We start from the raw sequence: 21,522 nt of genomic DNA on the forward strand, positions 1-21,522 counted from the left end.
ACAAGAAATAGGTTCAAAGATGTTACGACCTGCAGGGCCACTGCATGTCTACACAAAGAGCCAAAACCTGGAACAAGCTGAGATATACCTTCTTTTCCCCAATCTTGCATCCCAGGAATCAATAAATGATGACGGAATCAAAAAAATACTTGATGGTGCCTGATCTCTCCTCCCAGCTAATCCCTTCCTAGACTTTCTGATGCCCACTCCCAAAGCTGCAAACTCCAAAGCTAAGGACTGGCTCAAAGTTTACTGAGTAAGGGCAGTGACATTTGCTGTATCTCTTGGTGCTGGAGATGCCACCACTTGAGTAAAGATAGGTAAAGTGGGTCCACAGAGTGATCAGGTCCACAGGGTAACAGGTCTGACTCCATAAGGGAATCCATGATCAGAGGTAATAGCAATTTTAGGTCCTCAACCCCTTGGCCAGATAAGCATACCCCTGTGGCCAGGCAGTCTCTGGCTACTGGTGGTTTTTAAAACTTTTCTCTCTTGGCAATTCAGGCAGAGCTTCCAGCACCCCTATACTACTACGTACTGGCCCCTTTGGTTTCCAGGGTAGTCCACTCCCTACCCTCACTGCATTACAAGTTGGTACGTACTCAGAATTCCACTTGGGCCACCTGGAGACAGTTGCTTCCTAAAGTGAACTCTGTCTGGCCTACCTTACAATCTCTGCTCCTGAGGGGATAAACTCCCCTAGCCTCCAACAATTCAAGCCTGCGGAGCTTGCGTATATTGTGAGCATGCAGTGTGTACTTTAGCATACTGCACTGTATTCTTAAGATCTTACACTTTGGGAGGCATGGGTGAGGCAGGGGGGTGGGGATCAGGAAGCAGTAAGAGGAAGTGGCTGATTTTTGAAAATTTAAAATTTAACTTTTAGGATAAAAGTATTTGGTATCTTCTGAACACTCAGCAGAACAACAGAAATTAGGTTGGGCAAGGCAAGTGTCAGAAATACTACAGAACGACCTAGGATCATATAAACACCCCCTCCCCCAATACTAACACAAAGGCAAAGATTATCCCCAAAGTTGTAACCTCCAAAAGCTCCTGGAGCTCTCACTTGCTCTGCCCTGGCTTTTTTTTTCTTTTTCTTTTTTGTTTTTTTTTTTTTTTTTTTTTTGCCTTTTCTAGGGCTGCTCCTGCAGCATATGGAGGTTCCCAGGCCAGAGGTCTAATTGGAGCTATAGATGCCGGCCTACGCCAGAGCCACAGCAACATGGGATCAGAGCCTCATCTGCAACCTACACCACAGCTCACAGCAATGCCGGATCCTTAACCCACTGAGCAAGGCCAGGGATAGAACCCACAACCTCATGGTTCCTAGCTGGATTCATTAACCACTGAGCCACGACAGGAACTCCCTGCCCTGGCATCCTAATCGGAATCCTTCACCCCCTCTGGTTTGCACCTAAATAAATTTAATTTAAGTTACAGTCCTTAATTTAGGCAGGACTACATCTGCATATAAGTCAATATGGCAGACCCCATCTAAATTCTCACCTGGCCCAACCTCAAGTCAATGTAAACTGGTATTTTACCTCACAAATTATATTTTATCCTCTCAGGACCTTCTTCAAGCCTATGTCTCTTAATCACTGGGTATGGAAATCAGAGGTGCTCAGTGGCAGTGTTAGAATAGGAAACACAATAAAGAACATTCTACTTTCTAATATTCTCAATGAACTCTTACTCAACATAAAATCAGATATCCTTTTCCAAGGAATATCCTGAAGACAACCACAAGCCTGACCTGAGATAACTCAGCTCCCAGTGCAAACTTAGGAGTCCATCCACTCCAGCCCCAGATGCTTCTCATTCTGGAGGCAGCCACCTAAGAATCACCAAGGTAGGTAGCTTTGCAAAAAAAAACAAAAAACAAAAACAAAAAAAAACAAAAAAAAAAAACAAAAAAAACCAAAAAAACAGAATCCCACAGGCCACAACTGCAGCAAAGAAACTGGGGTGAGTTGAGGCAGCATCTGCCTCCCTTTCACACCTGAACCCTGTAATGGAACGACTAGAGCCATGTGTAACTTCAGAAAGCACCACTCCATGCAATTCTAAAGCTCCTAGAGCACAGGTGTGACCCTGAGGCCTAACAAACAAAGGGACTCTCAGCATCTCTCCTCCTTGGGCTGGCAGGGATAGCTGGGGATAGGAAGGACCCCATGTCCTCTTTGAAACTCCCAAAGAAGCAATGTCAAGGTTGCTGCATATTGGAAGGACCAATTGGGGTTTGGGCAGCAGTGCATCCCACTCAGCCATGCCATGCTGGATTTGCACAAGCTCTGCCCATACGCCTGTGTGATCCTCCCAATAAAAAACTAGAATGCTAGGATGGACTCAAATGAAGGTAAACAGACACTGAGACAAACCAAACATGAGCTAGAATTTAACTGTGCCTCTTTGGTTATTGGGTACCTGCTAATCCATGCTACATACTCCCTTAGTCTCCCCAGAAGAAAACAGAGCATCTCAAATTAAAGTGCAATTACTAAGAGAAGCATTTCTTTCAGTTCCATCCCCTTTTGTGCACTAGGCCCTGCTCCACCTGAGCAACAAGCAATACCCACTCCCCTCAACAGCAATGTAGAGGGAGTTCCTGTTGGGGCTCAGTGGTTAAAAATCTTGAAGTTGCAGGTTTGATCCCTGGCCTTGATCAGTGGGTTAAGGATCCGTGTTGCCATGAGCTGTGGTGTAAGTCAAAGATGAGGCTCCGATCTGGCATTGCTGTGGCTATGGTGTAGGCCAGAGACTACAGCTCTGACTATACCCCTAGCCTGGGACTCTCCATAGGTGAAGTGTGGCCCTGGAAAAAAACAAAAAACAAAAACAACAAAAAAGTAGAAAGATAGTCCTCTTTTTCCATCATTCATCCACTCAAGGCAATAACTCTTAGAAATTTTGCATTATAATTAACACATACCCTTATCCCCAACTTGAAAGCAAAAAATATAATCAAAAGCAATCCTAACATTGAGGGTCATACACACTTAGCTAGGCCAATTTGCCCTTAGTTTCCTTCTAGTGAAGATGAATTACTTCACTTTAAGTGAATTTGTGAGTGACTGCTTGGGTGGAAGCTTCCCCTCCTATGTTGCCTTCACTAAGCAGGAACATTTTCCTAAAGCACTAGGAGTTTTTGGTCATTCATATTATGCATCAAAAAATGAATATTAGTATACAAATGATTTTTATACTTCCAAGTGACATTCTTAATAACTTTAAAAGAATTTTTGTCTCTAAAATATCTTACAAAAATTCTGCCCAGTTTCCAATTCAACAAAATCCTGTATTTTCTCTTAAGATACAGAATACTTTATCTCCTCTATTTATACAACCATGTTTGCTTTTCAGTTGGCCAGTTGTCTCTAGTTTTATTTTTTTTTTTTATTTTTTTTTTTTTTTTAAGGACAAGGACTATTTGTTTATTTATTTATTTTTTTTTTAATTTTATTTTCCCACTGTACAGCAAGGGGGTCAGGTCATCCTTACATGTATACATTACAATTACAGTTTTTCCCCACCATTTCTTCTGTTGCAACATGAGTATCTAGACATAGTTCTCAATGTTATTCAGCGGGATCTCCTTGTAAATCTATTCTACGTTGTGACTGATAAGCCCAAGCTCCCGATCCCTCCCACTCCCTCCCCCTCCCATCAGGCAACCACAAGTCTCTTCTCCAAGTCCATGATTGATTTTCTTTTTTGAGGAGATGTTCATTTGTGCTGGATATTAGATTCCAGTTATAAGTGATGTCATATGGTATTTGTCTTTGTCTTTCTGGCTCATTTCACTCAGTATGAGATTCTCTAGTTCCATCCATGTTGCTGCAAATGGCATGATGTCATCCTTTTTTATGGCTGAGTAGTATTCCATCGTGTATATATACCACATCTTCCGAATCCAATCCTCTGTCGATGGACATTTGGATTGTTTCCATGTCCTGGCTATTGTGAATAGGGCTGCAATGAACATGCGGGTGCATGTGTCTCTTTTAAGTAGAGCTTTGTCCGGATAGATGCCCAAGAGTGGGATTGCAGGGTCATATGGAAGTTCTATGTATAGATTTCTAAGGTATCTCCAAACTGTTCTCCATAGTGGCTGTACCAGTTTACATTCCCACCAACAGTGCAGGAGGGTTCCCTTTTCTCCACAGCCCCTCCAGCACTTGTTATTTGTGGATTTATTAATGATGGCCATTCTGACTGGTGTGAGGTGGTATCTCATGGTAGTTTTGATTTGCATTTCTCTTATAATCAGCGATGTTGAGCATTTTTTCATGTGTTTGTTGGCCATCTGTATATCTTCTTTGGATAAATGTCTATTCAGGTCTTTTGCCCATTTTTCCATTGATTGATTGGTTTTTATGCTGTGGAGTTGTATACGTTGCTTATATATTCTAGAGATCAAGCCCTTGTCCGTTGCATCATTTGGAACTATTTTCTCCCATTCTGAAAGTTGTCTTTTTGTTTTCTTTTGGGTTTCCTTTGCTGTGCAAAAGCTTTTCAGTTTGATGAGGTCCCATGGGTTTATTTTTGCTCTAATTTCGATTGCTTTGGGAGACTGACCTGAGAAAATATTCATGATGTTGATGTCAGAGAGTGTTTTGCCTATGTTTTCTTCTAGGAGTTTGATGGTGTCCTGTCGTATATTTAAGTCTTTCAGCCATTTGGAGTTTATTTTTGTGCATGGTGTGAGGGTGTGTTCTAGTTTCATTGCTTTGCATGCAGCTGTCCAGGTTTCCCAGCAATGCTTGCTGAATAGACTTTCCTTTTCCCATTTTATGTTCTTGCCTCCCTTGTCAAAGATTAATTGACCATAGGTGTCAGGGTTAATTTCCAGATTCTCTATTCTGTTCCATTGGTCTGTCTGTCTGTTTTGATACCAGTACCACACTGTTTTGATGACTGTGGCTTTGTAGTATTTCTTGAAGTCTGGGAGAGTGATGCCTCCTGCTTGGTTTTTGTTTCTCAGGATTGCTTTGGCGATTCTGGGTCTTTTGTGGTTCCATATAAATGTTTGGATTGTTTGTTCTAGTTCTGTGAAAAATGTCCTGGGTAATTTGATAGGGATTGCATTGAATCTGTAGATTGCTTTGGGTAGGATGGCCATTTTCACAATATTGATTTTTCCAATCCAGGAACATGGAATATCTTTCCATTTTTTTACATCTTCTTTGATTTCTTTGATTAAGGTTTTATAGTTCTCGGCATATAGGTCCTTTACCTCTTTGGTTAGGTGTATTCCGAGGTATTTGATTTTGTGAGGTACAATTTTAAAAGGTATCGTATTTTTGTATTCCTTTTCTAATGTTTCATTGCTGGTATACAGAAATGCAACTGACTTCTGAATGTTAATCTTATATCCTGCCACTTTGCTGAATTTATTAATCAGTTCAAGGAGTTTTGGGGTTGAGTCCTTAGGGTTTTCTAGGTATAGAATCATGTCATCTGCATACAGTGACAGTTTGATCTCTTCTCTTCCTATATGGATGCCTTTGATTTCTTTTGTTTGTCTAATTGCTGTGGCTAAGACTTCCAAAACTATGTTGAAGAGCAGTGGTGAGAGTGGGCATCCCTGTCTTGTTCCAGATTTGAGTGAGAAGGCTTTCAGTTTTTCCCCATTGAGGATTATATTTGCTGTGGGTTTATCATAAATGGCTTTGATTATATTCAGGAATGTTCCCTCTATACCCACTTTGGCGAGGGTCTTCATCATGAATGGATGTTGAACTTTGTCAAATGCTTTTTCTGCATCTATTGAGATGATCATATGATTTTTGACTTTTTTTTTGGTAATGTGGTGTATGATGTTGATTGATTTGCGTATGTTGAACTATCCTTGTGAACCTGGGATGAACCCAACCTGGTCATGGTGTATAATTTTTTTGATATGTTGTTGGATTCGGTTGGCTAAGATTTTGTTGAGAATTTTTGCATCTATATTCATCAATGATATTGGGCGATAGTTTTCTTTTTTGGTGGTATCTCTGCCTGGTTTTGGAATGAGGGTGATGGTGGCCTCATAGAATGTCTTTGGGAGTATTCCTTCTTCTTCAACCTTTTGAAAGAGTTTAAGGAGGATGGGCACCAATTCCTCTTTATATGTTTGATAGAATTCACCTGTGAAGCCATCTGGTCCTGGGCTTTTATTTGTAGGGAGTGATTTTATGACCTCTTCAATTTCATTTCTAGTGATTGGTCTGTTCAGTTGGTCTGTTTCTGCTTGATTCAGTTTTGGCAAGCTGTAAGATTCTAGAAAATTGTCCATTTCTTCCAGATTGTCAAACTTATTGCCATATAGTTGTTCATAGTATTCTCTTATGGTTTTTTGTATTTCTGCTGTATCCGTTGTGATTTCTCCTTTTTCATTTATAATTTTGGTGATTTGGGTTCTTTCTCTCCTCTTTTTAGTGAGTCTGGCCAGGGGTTTGTCAATTTTGTTCACCTTTTCAAAGAACCAGCTCTTGGTTTTATTAATTTTCTCTATTGTTTTTTGAGTCTCTATTTTATTGATTTCTTCTTTGATCTTTATAATTTCCTTCCTTCTGCTGACTTTAGGACTTCTTTGTTCTTCTTTTTCTAATTCATTTAGGTGGAGGGTTAAGTTGTCAATTTGGGATCTTTCTTCTTTTTTGAGAAAGGCCTGGATTGCTATAAATTTCCCTCTGAGCACTGCTTTCGCAGCATCCCATAGATTTTGAGAGGTTGTGTCTTCATTATCATTTGTTTCAAGATAGTTTTTAATTTCCTTCTTGATTTCCTCATTGACCCATTGGTTTTTTAGTAGCATGTTGTTTAGCCTCCATGGAGTAGGTTTTTTCTCTTTGCTTTTCCCATGGTTGATTTCTAATTGCATGGCATTGTGGTCAGAGAAGATACTTGAGATAATTTCTATGCTCCTAAATTTATTGAGATTCGCTTTATGTCCCAATATGTGGTCGATTCTTGAGAATGTTCCATGAGCATTTGAGAAGAATGTGTATTCTGATTTTTTTGGATGTAGTGTCCTGAAGATATCAATGAAGTCTAACTTTTCTATTGTTTCCTTTAGGATCTCTGTTGCTTTATTGGTTTTCTGTCTAGAGGATCTGTCCATTGATGTGAGGGGGGTATTAAGGTCTCCTACTATGATTGTATTCTCATCAATATCTCCCTTTATGTCTGTTAATATTTGTTGTATGTATCCGGGTGCTCCTATGTTTGGGGCATATATGTTGATGATAGTAACATCCTCTCCTTGGATGGATCCCTTAATCATTAAATAGTGTCCTTCTTTGTCTTTCTTTATGTCTTTTGTTTTAAAGTCTATTTTGTCTGATATGAGCGTTGCAACTCCTGCTTTTCTGTCATGTCTATTGGCATGAAATACTTTTCCCCAGCCTTTCACTTTCAATCTATATGTATCTTTTGTCCTAAGGTGAGTTTCTTGTAGGCAGCATATTGAAGGTTTTTGCCGTTTTATCCACTCAGCCATTCTGTGTCTTTTGATTGGGGCATTCAGTCCATTGCCATTTAAGGTGATAATTGATAGATGATTATTTATTGCCATTTGATCCTCGTGTTCCAGTTGATTCTATGGTTCTCCATTCTTCTTTTTTTTTTTTTTTTTTTTTGGTTGGATGGTCTCCTGTTATTATCTGCTTGAGTGTATTTTTTTTTTCATTTTTTGCAAATGCAATATTTGGTTTTGGCTTGTGGTTGCCCTGTTTTTTAAGTATGCTAACCCCTTCCCATAATTGTGTGTTTTAGTCTGATGGTCCTGTAAGTTCAAACACTTCATTATTATATTAAAATTAAGAAGAGAGACATACATACAAACAAAAAGGATTATTTACCTCCTAACATCCCTTGCCCACATTTTATGGTTTTGATGACTCTTTTATTTTTTTCTTTTTAATTTTATTTTGTTTGAAGCATGTTCATGATTAAATCTGTATGCTGGCTTATTTGAGTGACTGCTCTCTGATTGCATCTTCCTCAGTCCTAGTTCTTCCTCTTCTTCTTCTTCTTTTTTTTTTTTTTCTTTTCTTTTTTCTTCCCTTTCCTTCCTTTCTTTTTGGTTTAGAGAAGCCCTTTCAATATTTCCTTGAACCTGGGTTTTGTGTTGCTGTATTCTTTAAGTTTTTGTTTGTTGGGAAAAATTTTTATTTCCCGTTCTATTTGAAATGATATTCTTGCTGGATAAAGTATTCTAGGTTGCATATTTTTTCCTTTGAGCACTTTAAATATCTCTTGCCATTCCCTCCTGGCCTGTAGTGTTTCTGTAGAGAAATCAGCTGATATTCTTATGGGGGTTCCCTTGTAGGTAACATTTTGCTTTTCTCTTGCTGCCTTTAGGATCCTCTCTTTATCACTAACTTTTGCCATTTTTATTATGATGTGTCTTGGTGTGGGTCTGTTTGGGTTCAGTTTGTTTGGGGCCCTCTGTGCTTCTTGTATCTTGAATCCAGTATCCTTTAGATTTGGGAAGTTTCCAGCGATAATTTCTTCAAATATATTTTCCATTCCCTTATCTTTTTCTACTCCTTCTGGAATTCCTATTATGCGTAGATTGGCCCGTTTTATATTATCCCATAGGTCTCTTATATTGCTTTCCAGTTTTTTGATTCGGTTTTCTGTCTGTTGACCAGATTGAGTGATTTCCATTATTCTATCTTCCATATCACTGATTCGTTCTTCTGCATTATTCATTCTGGTTTTTACTGCCCCTAGTTCAGTTTGCATCTCTGCAAATGAATGTTCTAGTTTTTCTTGGCTCCTCCTTATATTTTCTAGCTCCTTTCTGAGGGTATCTGCATTGCTGTTCATATCTTCTCTTAATTCCTTCAGTATTTTCACTATTTCTCTTTTGAACTCCAGGTCTGTCAGACTGCAGAGATCAGTTTCATTGTTGACTGTTTTAGGTGAGTTCTCCTGTTGGTTTGACTGGGGGTGGTTTCTCAGCTTCTTCATCTTGCTTGTTGTCTTCTTTCTCCTGAGGGAGTTGTACTCTCCTTTATCGGGTAGTGTTTGCCTTGTCACTGCCCTGGAATATTTCCTGAGGGCTGTCGTTGTTGGTCAGTCTTTTTTGAGGCAGTGTGGCTTTTCTGGAGTGTTGATGGGACTAACAGTGTTTCTTTGAAGCAAAGGAGGACTTCCTGAGGGCAGACAGGACTGGGAGGTCCACCCCACGATGGTAGCAGATTTCACTTGGTTCTCAGCACCCCCTGGGGTCTTGGGCGGGTAGCAGGGCCCTTGGAGACTCAAGAGGCTCCTCCCCAGGACAGCCCGACTCAGAAAGACCGTCTGAGATCTTTTCCCGATTCGGCCAGGCTTGTTGCAGCTTTTCTGGGCTGCAGGGGGGTCCTGCCTGGAGCTGGCAGTCCTATGCAGCTGGTCCACTAGGTCTCAGCACCCCTTGGGGTCTTGGGCGGGTAGCAGGGCCCTTGGAGACTCAAGAGGCTCCTCCCCAGGACAGCCCGACTCAGAAAGACCGTCTGAGATCTTTTCCCGATTCGGCCAGGCTTGTTGCAGCTTTTCTGGGCTGCAGGGGGGTCCTGCCTGGAGCTGGCAGTCCTATGCAGCTGGTCCACTAGGTCTCAGCACCCCTTGGGGTCTTGGGCGGGTAGCAGGGCCCTTGGAGACTCAAGAGGCTCCTCCCCGGGGGAGCCCGTCTCAGAAAAACCGTCGGAGAATTAGTTCGATCTATTCACGGCCTGGCTAGGCTTGTTCTAGCTTTTCTGGGCTGCTGGCCTTTTCTAGGGGGCTGGTGGTGTTTGGTGCTGCTCTGTGGAAGTGTAGCCCCTCCAAAGGGCAAGCAGGCCTGTGCAGGGAGAGCCCCTGCGGTGGTAGGCTTCAGGCAATTGTTGAGGCCAGCCCTCCTGGATGGCAGGCAGCCCCAGGTTCGGCGAGAGCGTAGGGGGTGGGGGGGGTGGGGGGAGGGAATGCACTGGGAAGCACAGCTTTCTGCTAGCTAGCGGGCCTGTAAGCTTGCTGTGGCGTGGGGGGTATTCTATGGGGACCCACCCCTTCTTCTCTCCCCTCCCCAGCACGGGCGCAGACCAGGCTCTTCTCCCAGGTTCCCTCTGAGGCGGCTTTCCACTTCCCCGCCCCTAGAGTATTGCTCCCTTCCTCTGCGACAGCTTTGTTTTCTAGTCTCCCAGGCAGTCTCTGCCCCGTCAAATGGTTTAGAGACCTCCCAAGCAGTTTCCGCTCTGCCCCGCCCCCCTAGCCCGGGGACTAATCTCTGGAGCCGAGGTCTCGGTGCCCAGCCCCCCCCCCAGGCGTCCCCCGGCCCTTTCTTGGGGACTAACCTTCGGAGGCGAGGTCTCGGTGCCCAGCCCCAACCCAGGCGTCCCCCGGCCCCCTCTCGGGGACCAACCTTCAGAGCTGAGGTCTCGGTGCCCAGCCCCCACCCAGGCGTCCCCCGGCCCTTTCCCGGGGACTAACCTCTGGAGCCGAGGATTCGGTGCCCAGCCCCCACCCAGGCGTCTCAATTTTTGGTGACTGTGCCTTGTCTCTAGTTTTATAGGACAGTTTAATTCAACTGTCTTGATTTGTCTAAGTACATGCTAATCAGGAGCACTTGTTTTATTTATGTCTTTTTAGGTCCACATCGTTGGCATATGGCAAATGGAGGTACCCAGGCTAGGGGTTGAAAGAGAACTGTAGCTGCTGACCTATACCACAGGTATAGCAACGCCAGATCCAAGCCACATCTTCAACCTTCACCACAGCTCTTGGCAATGCTGAATCATTTAACCCACTGAGCAAGGCCAAGGACTGAACCCACTAATCAGAAATAATCATCAAATAATAAGCAAAATAAAGGATATGACTAGTCCTCGTATGTACTTGTCAGGTTCATTACCACGGAGCCATGACAGGAACTCTAGGGGTCATTTCTTAATCTAAAACTTTTAATCCGTATAGCTTCCTATGTCCTTATGGCCTTTTTGCTCTGCCTATTGAGTGTAATGTATGACAAATTTCCAAGTCAGAGCAACAAAGGTTTGCAAGGGGAAAAGAGAGAAGAAGAGATTCAAGAATTAGCAATGTTTATTTCTAGGGTATAAAAAGTGTGACTTGTAATCCACTTACCAATATCAAGTTTTGGAAAAAACAGACAAATATCTGCAGTTGTATATTAAGCTTTTATACCTATTCAATATTAGTCCAAAGCATTATTAACACATAAGTCTCCAAATCTTTTGGAGGTTGTCTCCCTTTACATTTCTCATTCTCTTTCCCACACAAGTTCATGGTTGAAGGTATATTTATTCACACAAACCCCTCTGCTGTTTCCAGTAGCTACCTGCACATACTGGTCCGGTATTTTAGGCTTAGGTCTTCCTTTGGATAAACCTTGGTGAGGGACTCCATGAAACCACACAGCTGTAAGTGGACTTTCCTATATTTGAACCAAAACATTAATCCTCTCTGAGAAAACTGAGGATAGCCTGCCAAATTCAGTTCCTAAAGAGGGCATGTGTATGTAAACAGTTCTCCTACTAAGATTGACTAGTCGAACTAGACAGGCTAGCACCTGCTTTTAGAATGTCAAAGAATCAATCCCCAAGCACCAGAATGTGGACAGAAAAGAAAGGAGTAGGGTCAGATTGCCATCCTTTTGCCCATGAAGGATACTCTGCCACCAGGAATATATACAGGCTTTGTTACCCCCAACTTGTCCATAATATAATTCTCACTACCTTTACAGGGTTAAGAGGAAGGAAACCCCAGTAGCCTTCCTTCCAGTTTCTTACAAGATCTAAAATGCTGGCTTCCAAAATCCCTGCTCATGGGTGCTGGCTACTGCCTCCACACCTCACCCTTCCCCCAGCTTATGCCTTATGCCTCTCCCCTTTTTCAGGTAGAAAGAAGGCTCTGTTTCTTTCTGGACCAATCTGCAACAACAATACCATCCAGGTCATGTGGTCATTCACCCTGAAGAAAACTCAGACAGTGTGATGACATCTGCATAGTGGAGACCAGTTTGGGGACATACACACACAAGAACTATCATTAGTAGATAAGTAGTCCTTCCTGGTTCTTTTCGTTCAGGGCAGCCATGGTGCATGTGCAGTCAAGCTCTGCATTCTGGGATACACACACACACACACACACACACACACACACACACACACGTTCTATGTATAAAATTTGTCTATTTACTTGCCTTGTCATCCTTAGAGAAGGAGAGATTAGTGCGAAAGATAAGGAGGAGTATCAGTGGGGTAGGAAACCTGGAGCAAGTCAGACATTTCATGTGACCAAGAGTAGGAGCAAAGAGCAGAGTGTTGGCTTCTAGGTGCAACATAGAACTTGATCCTGAGCTAAGTGAGAATACCTTCATGACTGCCCTCCTTGCCAGCCCCTCCACTGGTTCTGTTCTCAACCCAGGCCTCAGAAGCCCATACTGTGGGGGAGGCAGAGACCTGCCCTGCCCCAATAACTTGTGGAACTCATTCATGGAAACACTTAGTAATTAACACACTGTGGCCCACTCAGTTCCAGTGTCTAAAGCACGAGAAAACACTGAGAACCTACTTCCAAACCCAGGTAATTCCATTGCGGAGTAGTATATACTTACAGAAGGGACTCCAGTCTTGGAATAAACACTGATGGTATGTTAATAAGTGTTATTTCATGGCATTGCATTTCATGAAATGGGTCTCCAAAATAAATAAAAAGCAGCAAAATAAATAGGAGAAACATAGAGAAGAGATGAGAAGCATGGAGAATTGCAATACCATTCAAAACTCCAATCTATTTAACAAACTTCTGTTTAAAGCTCCACATACGGAATTCTGTCACAGAAAAGGAACCAACTAGCCAGTATCCACCCTCAGGAGTCAGGGTCATGTGACCAAAAACACTGAATCTATCTGTACTGGCCACCCACCACACCACACCTTCTGGCATGACGGTGTTCCTACCTAATTTTTACTGTGATGTCAAGAAGTTTCACCAGGAATCGGAGTTCCTGTTCTGGCTCAGTGGTCAAAGAATCCGACTACAAACCATGAGGTTTCGGGCTCAACCCCTGGCTTGCTCAGGAGGTTAAGGATCTGGTGTTTCCAGAGCTGTGATGTAGGTCACAGACATGGCTTAGATCCACTGTTGCTGTGGTTGTGGTGCAGGCTGGCAGCTACAGCTCCAATTAGACCCCTAGCCTGGGAGCCTAAATGTACCACGGTAATAGCCTTAGAAAAGGCAAAATGACAAAACAAAACAAAACAAAACAAAACAAAAAAGAAAAGAAAAAGAAAAAAGAAGTTTCACCAGGAATCATAAAACACTAGTTTCTCTGAGTCTTCTCCCAAAACAGGAGGCAGGGTGGAGGGTAAGCTCTAAAACAGAGTTGTCTTGTTTACTCTCTACAAATACCTACTTTAAGTGCTCCGGAATGTAAGGTTTGTTTTTAAAATACATTCTTCCTCCTATTTAAATAAACTTCTTTAACAAATTATTCTGCTTTCTCTTTTCTACCTCGACGGTTTTCCCAGGGACACCCTTCAGGTGCCTAGGTAAGTTAAGACAGCCAGCATCGAGCTGCAGATCAAGAACTTTCTCGGAGGAAAAAAAATTATTTAACGGTAAGTTAAGCAGGGCTTCAAGCCTACAAGGTATGGCAGGGGGATGTCTGAACAACACCCTGAATGTGACCAGTCTAGGAATTCCTATCATGGCTCAGAGAAATGAATCTGATTAGCATCCATGAGGATGTAGGTTTGATCTCTGGCCTTTCAGTGGGTTCAGGAGTCCACGTTGCCCTGAGCTGTGGTGACTTCAGCTCCAATTAGACCCCTAGCCTGGGAAACTTCACATGTTGCCAGTGCACCCTAAAAAGAAACACACACACAAAAGAACGTGACCAGTCTAATTAGTGGAAGGAGGGAAGAGAGCCTGAATGAAGCTTGCATCCAGCCACCCACTCTACACAGCGAAGGGTGGGGTCTAAGTATTACTTCTCCCACCCACATATATTCTACCTCCATTTCTGGGAGCTTATAACTGAAAATCCAAAACGGCAGCGTCTGAGGGTGGAGACAAACTTAAGACAGTTTTTACTTACCAACACATGTAACCCGACAGCATAGCAACCGAGTTTGAAATCCTTTGATTTGGTCCCTGGCCGTTGACTTCTTCAGTTATCAGAGCCGCATTTTGGGAAATGCGGGAGAAAGCCGGCTCAGGACGCTGTAAAAGGCGGATGGCTTCAGTAGGTCTCCATCCGCCAAGCTCCCGACGGTCACCACAGAATCTAGCACACGCGCAGTAGCAAATATTAGAAGGAACTATCCATCCGCCGGAGAGGTAACGTGAAGGCGGCGGTGGTGGTAGCGCGAGTTTTCGCAGAACTACAGAAGTTCCAAAAGCATGCAAGTAGAGCTACATGGCCCTCCTTTTCGTCGTCGCGCCACCTAAATGAGCAGAGCTTCATAGTTACCAACTGTCCCAAACATCTCCATCGACCCAATCCCCGGCCCAGGGTGGGGTCTCCTTTCATACTCTGCCTCCTTGCCTTGGTACCCCCTGCTGCTTAGATTGGCTACACTTTTGATTACTTATAGCTATGAAATAAAAACGAAACTGAGCAATACCAAAGAGAAAGCACGAAGGCTAGAGCTTCGCAGAATTCATAAGGAATTCAATGACAAACCTCTGCAGAGTCCAAAGGAAGTCTAAGTAGAGTCCAAAGAGTCTAAGTAGACTCCGCGGTTCTCCTGTCCACTGACGACATCTTATTCGCCCACTAAGTGAGAGGATTCTGGCGAAAATCTGAAGACCTCAGCTGGGGAGTGGAGTGATAATCTGATAATCAGCATTTTTAACTTTTTCTGAGGGCTGACGTGCAAAAATGGCGCGAGAGGGCAAATGCGTTGACTAAGGAGAGGTTTGTAAGAGTGAACGGGGAACGGGAGATTGAAAAGTATAGGAGATTGCCGAAGAAGAGTCAGGAGAAGCTTAAGTTTGCCATCTAACGTTGCCCAGTGTTGCATTCACCTCTTTCATGTATGTGTTTTAGTTGGTTGCCGTCAGGTCTACTCTGTAGCGGCTTGGGCTTTGGGACTTGAAAATAAGCGAGCTTCTGCCTTTTAAGCAAATTGCCTAACCCTACCTGACCCAACTGGCCCCATCCGCTCGAAGAAGCCCCAAGGGCTCACCAGCTACCACCTTTCCAGCTCTTGGTCGCTGCCTGAAGCCCAGCGCACCTTTCATGAAGCTGCGAAGCTCGGTCCGCATTCAACAAATAAGGCATTTCTGCCTCACCTGTATGCAGACCTGGACTTCAGGCATGCCACGATCCCAGTGCGTCTTCCTCAAAAGTTCTTTGCACTCTTTGCCCTCCTTCCTACCAGCCGCAGACACAAACATCTGGCCACCTCTGCCTACAGTTTCACTTTTGAGCTCGCCCACCATCGATTTTGCTTCTGGGATAAGAATCCCCGGCCACTTAGGGGCATAACTTCTCTTACTTCCTGCCTTCCTCTTCCCCACTTATGCACGGTTATTTGCACTCACCGCACTCGGTGCATCCTGGGTAAGCTAGAGACCAACTTGGGCAGTGTAGGCGAGAGCTGACCCTGGAAGGCTGAGCTGCAGGAATAGTGGGGGTGACGTTCCTAGTCGGCCAAGACTCCCATTGCTATGTAGAAGGCCTGTAAAGAATACAGCTGCTATAACTCACCCAGTACTGTTCTAAATCAAAGTTCTTAAATCCCTGCACCTGCATCTCTCAACGCCTCCAAACTAAATCTCCTCTGTGAAATTAGTGAGAACCGGGCCAGTTCTCGAAACGCATCCGCACTTCCGGTCTGCTTCCTCGCAGAGGAGTCCATTCATACTACACCATCTGGAAAATAGCCACTTGGTTTGAACTCGATGCCAGAATACCTCGAGTGTTTCCATCATACAGTAATTGTTTAAAGAGCTGGGGAGGAAAGGTGAGCAAGCTAAGGGGAAGACAGAGTAGCAGAGATTTGCTTTAATTTCCAGCCATTTGAAGGCACCTCAGATGGTTGGTGGATTTTCTTTGTTGCTGTCCCCTTGCTTCAGAGATTTCCTTCAGGGGTTTTATTTTTCTTGGTAGGGAGTAATTTCAGGTTTACAAGGTTGACTGGATACCTGCTCTGGGATGGTGATGCTGACCTGACCTGGGGGTATAGGTTGTGCCCCTTGCAGATTAGTTTCAATTGGCAGGTATTGAGTCCCTCCTGCACACCCAGCCACTCCCAGGGAGGAGCAAAAGCAGGAGCAGGAAGGTGGGAGCTGAAAACTGGGAAGCAGTATTCCCTCCTCTGCACAAGAATCTAAGGCCAAAAGAGTAATCTGGGTTTTTTAAGACAGATGGAATTATAGGATGGAGGAGGAATGTTCCAGTTTAAGCTACAAAAACAGCAGGATAGGACATCACTGACAAGTATCCCACTCTTCTCCATAAAGTCTGTTTACACTGATGCTGGAAACTCTCTTCCTGCCTAGGGACATGATTATGCAGTATCGATGAGAATATATATCTGAAATGGAAGTAATTTTTAAATCCACAAAGAAAGTTTTAAATGTTCTTCAAAATCCTCATTCTAAAAGTTATCAAGTTGATTGCTAAATCAAGTTCAAGACCAAAATCAGCTCTAATCAACCAATATTTACCTCTAAAAAACAAGTAGTGTTGATAATACTACAAAAATAACATTAGGCAATAGTCCTTCTGCTTACTTCTCAGTATGTAATTATAACAAGTCTTTTAGAATAGAAATGAAACATCTCTCCTGTTGAAACTAACTTAAGGCACAAGTAGATCTTCATGGTCCAAAGCTGCTTGTAACCACTGATGCAAAATACATTTAAGCAGTTGCTTTAACTCAGCTGCTTGTAACCACTGATGCAAAATACATTTAAACAGTTGCTTTAATCCAGCTTGGGTTGAACTCCCAGTGCAGGTAATTAAGCACACTTTTAGCAAGAAGGCAGGAGAGAATGCACAGTTTTCATTTTTCCTTCCTTGGTTGGGGGGGGGGGGTGAATATTTCTGAAATCTGTCCTAAACAATTTTTTTTTAATCCCTCATAACCAGAAAGCTAAGAGTTTTTTTGTTTTTTTTTGGTTTTTTTTCATTTTGACAGCTTAGGTTTTAAAGACATTTATGTCCAAATATTGAAGGTTGTTAGATGAATACAAGTGAATTATAGGCACAGAAAAGGCTTTATTTTTGAAGCATCTCCTTTTCTGCCAAAACAAGGATAAAATAATTGTATGCCTGAGTTGGAAATTTTTGATGAAACCCTCTGAGTGTGCCCTTCCACTAAAGAGGTTCTTTCCTTCTGAGCACTACAGGGGTGTGATGGCCTGGGTGAACATAGGTCATGCCAGCCACTTCCAGCTGGATTAGACTGTACTATTGAGGTGCAGAAAACTTCTTCCTCCACCACTTGCATCCACAACTCCTTCTTCAAGTCACAGGTTTCCCCCAGAAATACAAGTCACAGGAAAAACAACTGAGCAAGAGTTTGGGGCCTGCTTCTCTGAGTCCTATGGCCTCTAGGCATGTGGGTAATGGTCATCTGACAAGGGGACGTGTTTGTCTGTCAAAGTCCTGGATTTAAAGTGGATAGGGAGGGGTATTTAAAGGAGGAAAGGCTGTGAGGAGAGCTGACTGGGGAAAAACTGTTACTAGAGATAAACAGGCCAGTAAATTTGCCTTTGAGGGAATTTACTCTTTGAATCTATCCTTTTTAAAGGTGATCCTGGCTCCATTATATTCTGTTTCGGCTGGTGGAATTAAAAGGGTTCATTTTCTATCTCTAAGGAATATATTTTCAAATTCCACTGGCTATTTAAAATATCATTGTATAGCCAGGACATGGAAACAGCCCAAATGTCCATCAACAGATGACTGGATTCGGAAGATGTGGTATATATACACAATGGAATACTACTCAGCCGTAAAAAAGAATGACATAATGCCATTTACAGCAACATGGATGGAACTAGAGAATCTCATACTGAGTGAAATGAGTCAGAAAAACAAAGACAAATACCATATGATATCACGTATAACTGGAATCTAATATCCAGCACAAATGAACATCTCCTCAGAAAAGAAAATCATGGACTTGGAGAAGAGACTTGTGGCTGCCTGATGGGAGGGGGAGGGAGTGGGAAGGATCGGGAGCTTGGGCTTATCAGACACAACTTAGAATAGATTTACAAGGAGATCCTGCTGAGTAGCATTGAGAACTTTGTCTAGATACTCATGCTGCAACAGAATAAAGGGTGGGGAAAAAACTGTAATTGTAATGTATACATGTAAGGATAACTTGATCCCCTTGCTGTACAGTGGGGAAAAAAAATATCATTGTAAAGGAACCCAACTATATCCTAAAGAGTTTTAAATGAGTTTAAGAGAAATTCTAAAGAGGAGTTAACAGGATTTAATGGAAATTAAAATATAAGATTTTATTCATCTATTTCATATATTTCAAGTTTTTAGTTAGTCCTGAATCTGGTTAGGTGAAAGTGTTTAGGAGAAAAAAATCACAAAGCTGTAAGAGAAAAATACAAGTGTATACATCTTCCTCAACCATCACTACTGCTTACAAGGAATTGAGGCTGCGCTTCTTCATTATTGCCTTATAGCCTACTTATTGTGCTGTGTGACCAGACTTTTCTTCTCCCTTTCTCCTTCTATATCCTTAATCTTCTGCTAGCATCTTAAAAGCTGAGAGAGTGATCAAACCAATATAGTTGACACTCTGCAAGGGGAAAATATTAATGAAATTGAAGGAGCAATAACTAGAAAGCAAAACTGAGGGACTGGATGGCATCAGACAGTAGAAGAAAAAAGAAACGTTAGAGAGTTCCCAGGAAGAAGATCCTATGGTTATAAAACATGGCTCCATTTAAGGCACTTTCCTGATACAGACTTGTTCAGTCTCTTAACTTTATTATAGTCTGCTTAATGCTTCCATATGTTGCAGTACTTACCTACAGGGAGACAGGACACTGAGGTGTTTTTGCCAGGAAGAAGCATTTGTTTGGGCACTGACTCAGCGTATTCATATGCAAAGGCTGAGCCCCGAACATAGTGGGGTGTCGTCTTATATACCCCCATTAGTTTTCTGCTACATGTAAATCCCTTTGCCCCCTTATAAGGTAACATACATTCTGTAATTTCTGAGTGGACAGCTTTAGACAAGCTTTGGCCAGTGGGTTCAGGTTATGTGACATTGTTACAGAACTGTGCATGTGCACACAGGTGCTGATGTTGGGGGTTGCCTTCCCTTTGTTCTGGGGAGGGCCGTCCCCCACTTTTCCCCCTCCCCACACATTCCCCTCTTTGATGCTCTGATCCCTCTCTCAGGGTCAAAGAGCATCATCATGGGCTAGGGATATATATTTCCATAGCATCATCACATGGCTGGCCATTTTCCTTTTGATCATGGCCTCAATGAGACCAGAGACAGATCTTATAACTAGAGCAGCCAGACAGGTTAAGATCAACAGCCTCTCACAATCATAAGCACAACACCTATGAGGGTTTTGAATCCCCCAAAGATTGAAAACCATCCCGCAAATAGCTCTCCAGGGCCCATATGGGGACATGAGCCAGTTTTCTGATGTTTGTGGCTATTAGTCATGGCCTGGCCATTGTCATCTATCTGGAGGCAGCAGTCAGATTAAATTTTCCACATACCCCTCCTTCTTCTGCTAATACATAGTCTAAGGCTAGGCGGTTCTCGTAAATAGCTGCATGCATTTGTGACTGGTTTTGCCAAGGCTGTGAGTTGCAGGGTCATGGCTGTTTGGTTAGTAATAATTTCCAGTACCACCCATAACCTGATCATTCGATTGAGCATGTATGTAGAAGTTCAGTAGCCCCAACTCCCATCTTGTGCCCAAGTGGTGGGACCATATGTCTCAACAATTTCTGGGGCAGCCACGCCTGTCCCCCCATCTTTGTTGTCCACCTATCACAGGACTCCTTTCTGGTCCTAACCTTTGGGCTCTGATAAAGGAGAACCCCTAATTTCTCTCCCTCCTAGTTAGGCGGGAGGAAAAATCCCAGTTGGACTATGCCAATGGCGCAGCTTCCTTTCCACCAAATGGGGAGTTGTATATGTGTTTTTTCCGCACATTCAAAACAGCCCATCAGGTGCCCTCCAGTGTTCGGGGTGGCTAGGAGTGTGAAGTTGGCCCAGCGTTCGCTAATTTCAGGTATGTCACAGAATGGCTTGGCCTCCTTCTCGGTGTGTCTAGTATAGTTGACTATGGCTTGACAGGGAGAGGACTAGCACTGGGAGGTGTTAACAGCAGAAACCAGGGCCCAATGCCAGGTAGGAGTGTTTGGCCATGACTCAGTAGAGTCCCAAGAAAGCTTTCATTTGCATGGGGTTCCTTCTACCCATTGTGTATAACTGGACCCTGTTCTGCTAATGCACACTTTTCCAATCACCCCTGAGGCTAAGACCCAAGTTTGGGGCCAGTTGTTTTCTCTGTCTGCTATGGAATGATTCCATTGAAGCAAATGGAGTGCAGTTAGGCTGGTCCCCTTCCAAGGCCATTTTTCACTCATAAGGACCATTGCCCAGATCCAACAGTCAGTGACATTGAACTCATGGACAATCCTTTCAGCTAGGTCAATGAAAAGGTTCTTGTGCAGGGTGGGCAAGTTCTGGTCTGGCCCCAGGTCCTTCCTGAGCTGCCCATAGATCAGGCTGGACTCTGACTTTGGGGGCCTTGGGCCTGCCTGTTGTTTTATCCTTTGCATAGTTTCTATGGCCAGCTGGGCCTGGGCATGATCCTGAATTCCCCCTCCATCGGCCATGCCCTAATGTCAGCTCTATGACCAACAGACCCAAGCCCCTGTTCCCCCTTTCTTTGGTCCTGGCAGTTGTACCCCTCTAGGTATTTTGTCTTTATTCATCCCATCCAATACCTTTTAGCACTACATGTGCAAAGGGTCGGGTGGTACCTCGATAAGAAGCACTGGTTGGTAGGCATAGGAGGTGAAGGACATTCCAACATTTCCCGATACCAAATCTTCCCCATATACTTGTCACAAGAGGTGGAATTTGAGTCTACAAGAGAGGTAAAAAGGGCCCAGACCAAACATAAACAATAACAACAAAACCTTCTACCCTTAAGAGGAAGCAGAGCATGAGCAGCAATCTTTTGCCACACTTCCATTCAGCTAGAGCAGTTTCTGTCAGCTGTGCAAAGATTAGGACAGTGACCATAATACCAGACAGGTACAAGGGGTGGCAGTGCATCACAATAAGGGGACCAAAATGGGGAACTGAAACGGTCTATTTATCCCCTTTGGTTGCTGATTCCTCAAGCTTCCCTCGTGCATAAACCAGTCAGCCTCCAGAGTGGCTAGAGCAGTGCTCTCTCCTCATGGGCCTCTGGCGCTGCAGCTTGCTACTTTCAGATGAGTATCTTGCATGGTGTTAAGGGATCAGGGATGCACTCCCAGTCTCTGCTGCTGGTTTTACTGTGCTGTGGTGGACCCAAGGAGCCACT

At 43.4% G+C, this 21,522-nt stretch overlaps 1 protein-coding gene across 1 annotated transcript in view; it reads right to left on the bottom strand.

Annotated features, from left to right (window-relative positions):
- Positions 1-14,468, bottom strand: part of LOC110257970 (BCL-6 corepressor-like) — a 67,027-nt gene extending 52,559 nt beyond the window's left edge. Inside the window, exons 1-2 of the mRNA XM_021080977.1 lie at positions 14,447-14,468; positions 14,072-14,357 (exon numbers count right to left, since the gene is read on the bottom strand). Coding sequence (XP_020936636.1) covers positions 14,072-14,357; positions 14,447-14,468 — 308 coding nt within the window. The remainder of the gene's footprint in view (positions 1-14,071; positions 14,358-14,446) is intronic.

This window comes from Sus scrofa, chromosome Y, assembly GCF_000003025.6.
Source record: "Sus scrofa isolate TJ Tabasco breed Duroc chromosome Y, Sscrofa11.1, whole genome shotgun sequence".
NCBI classification, from domain to species: Eukaryota; Metazoa; Chordata; class Mammalia; order Artiodactyla; family Suidae; genus Sus; species Sus scrofa.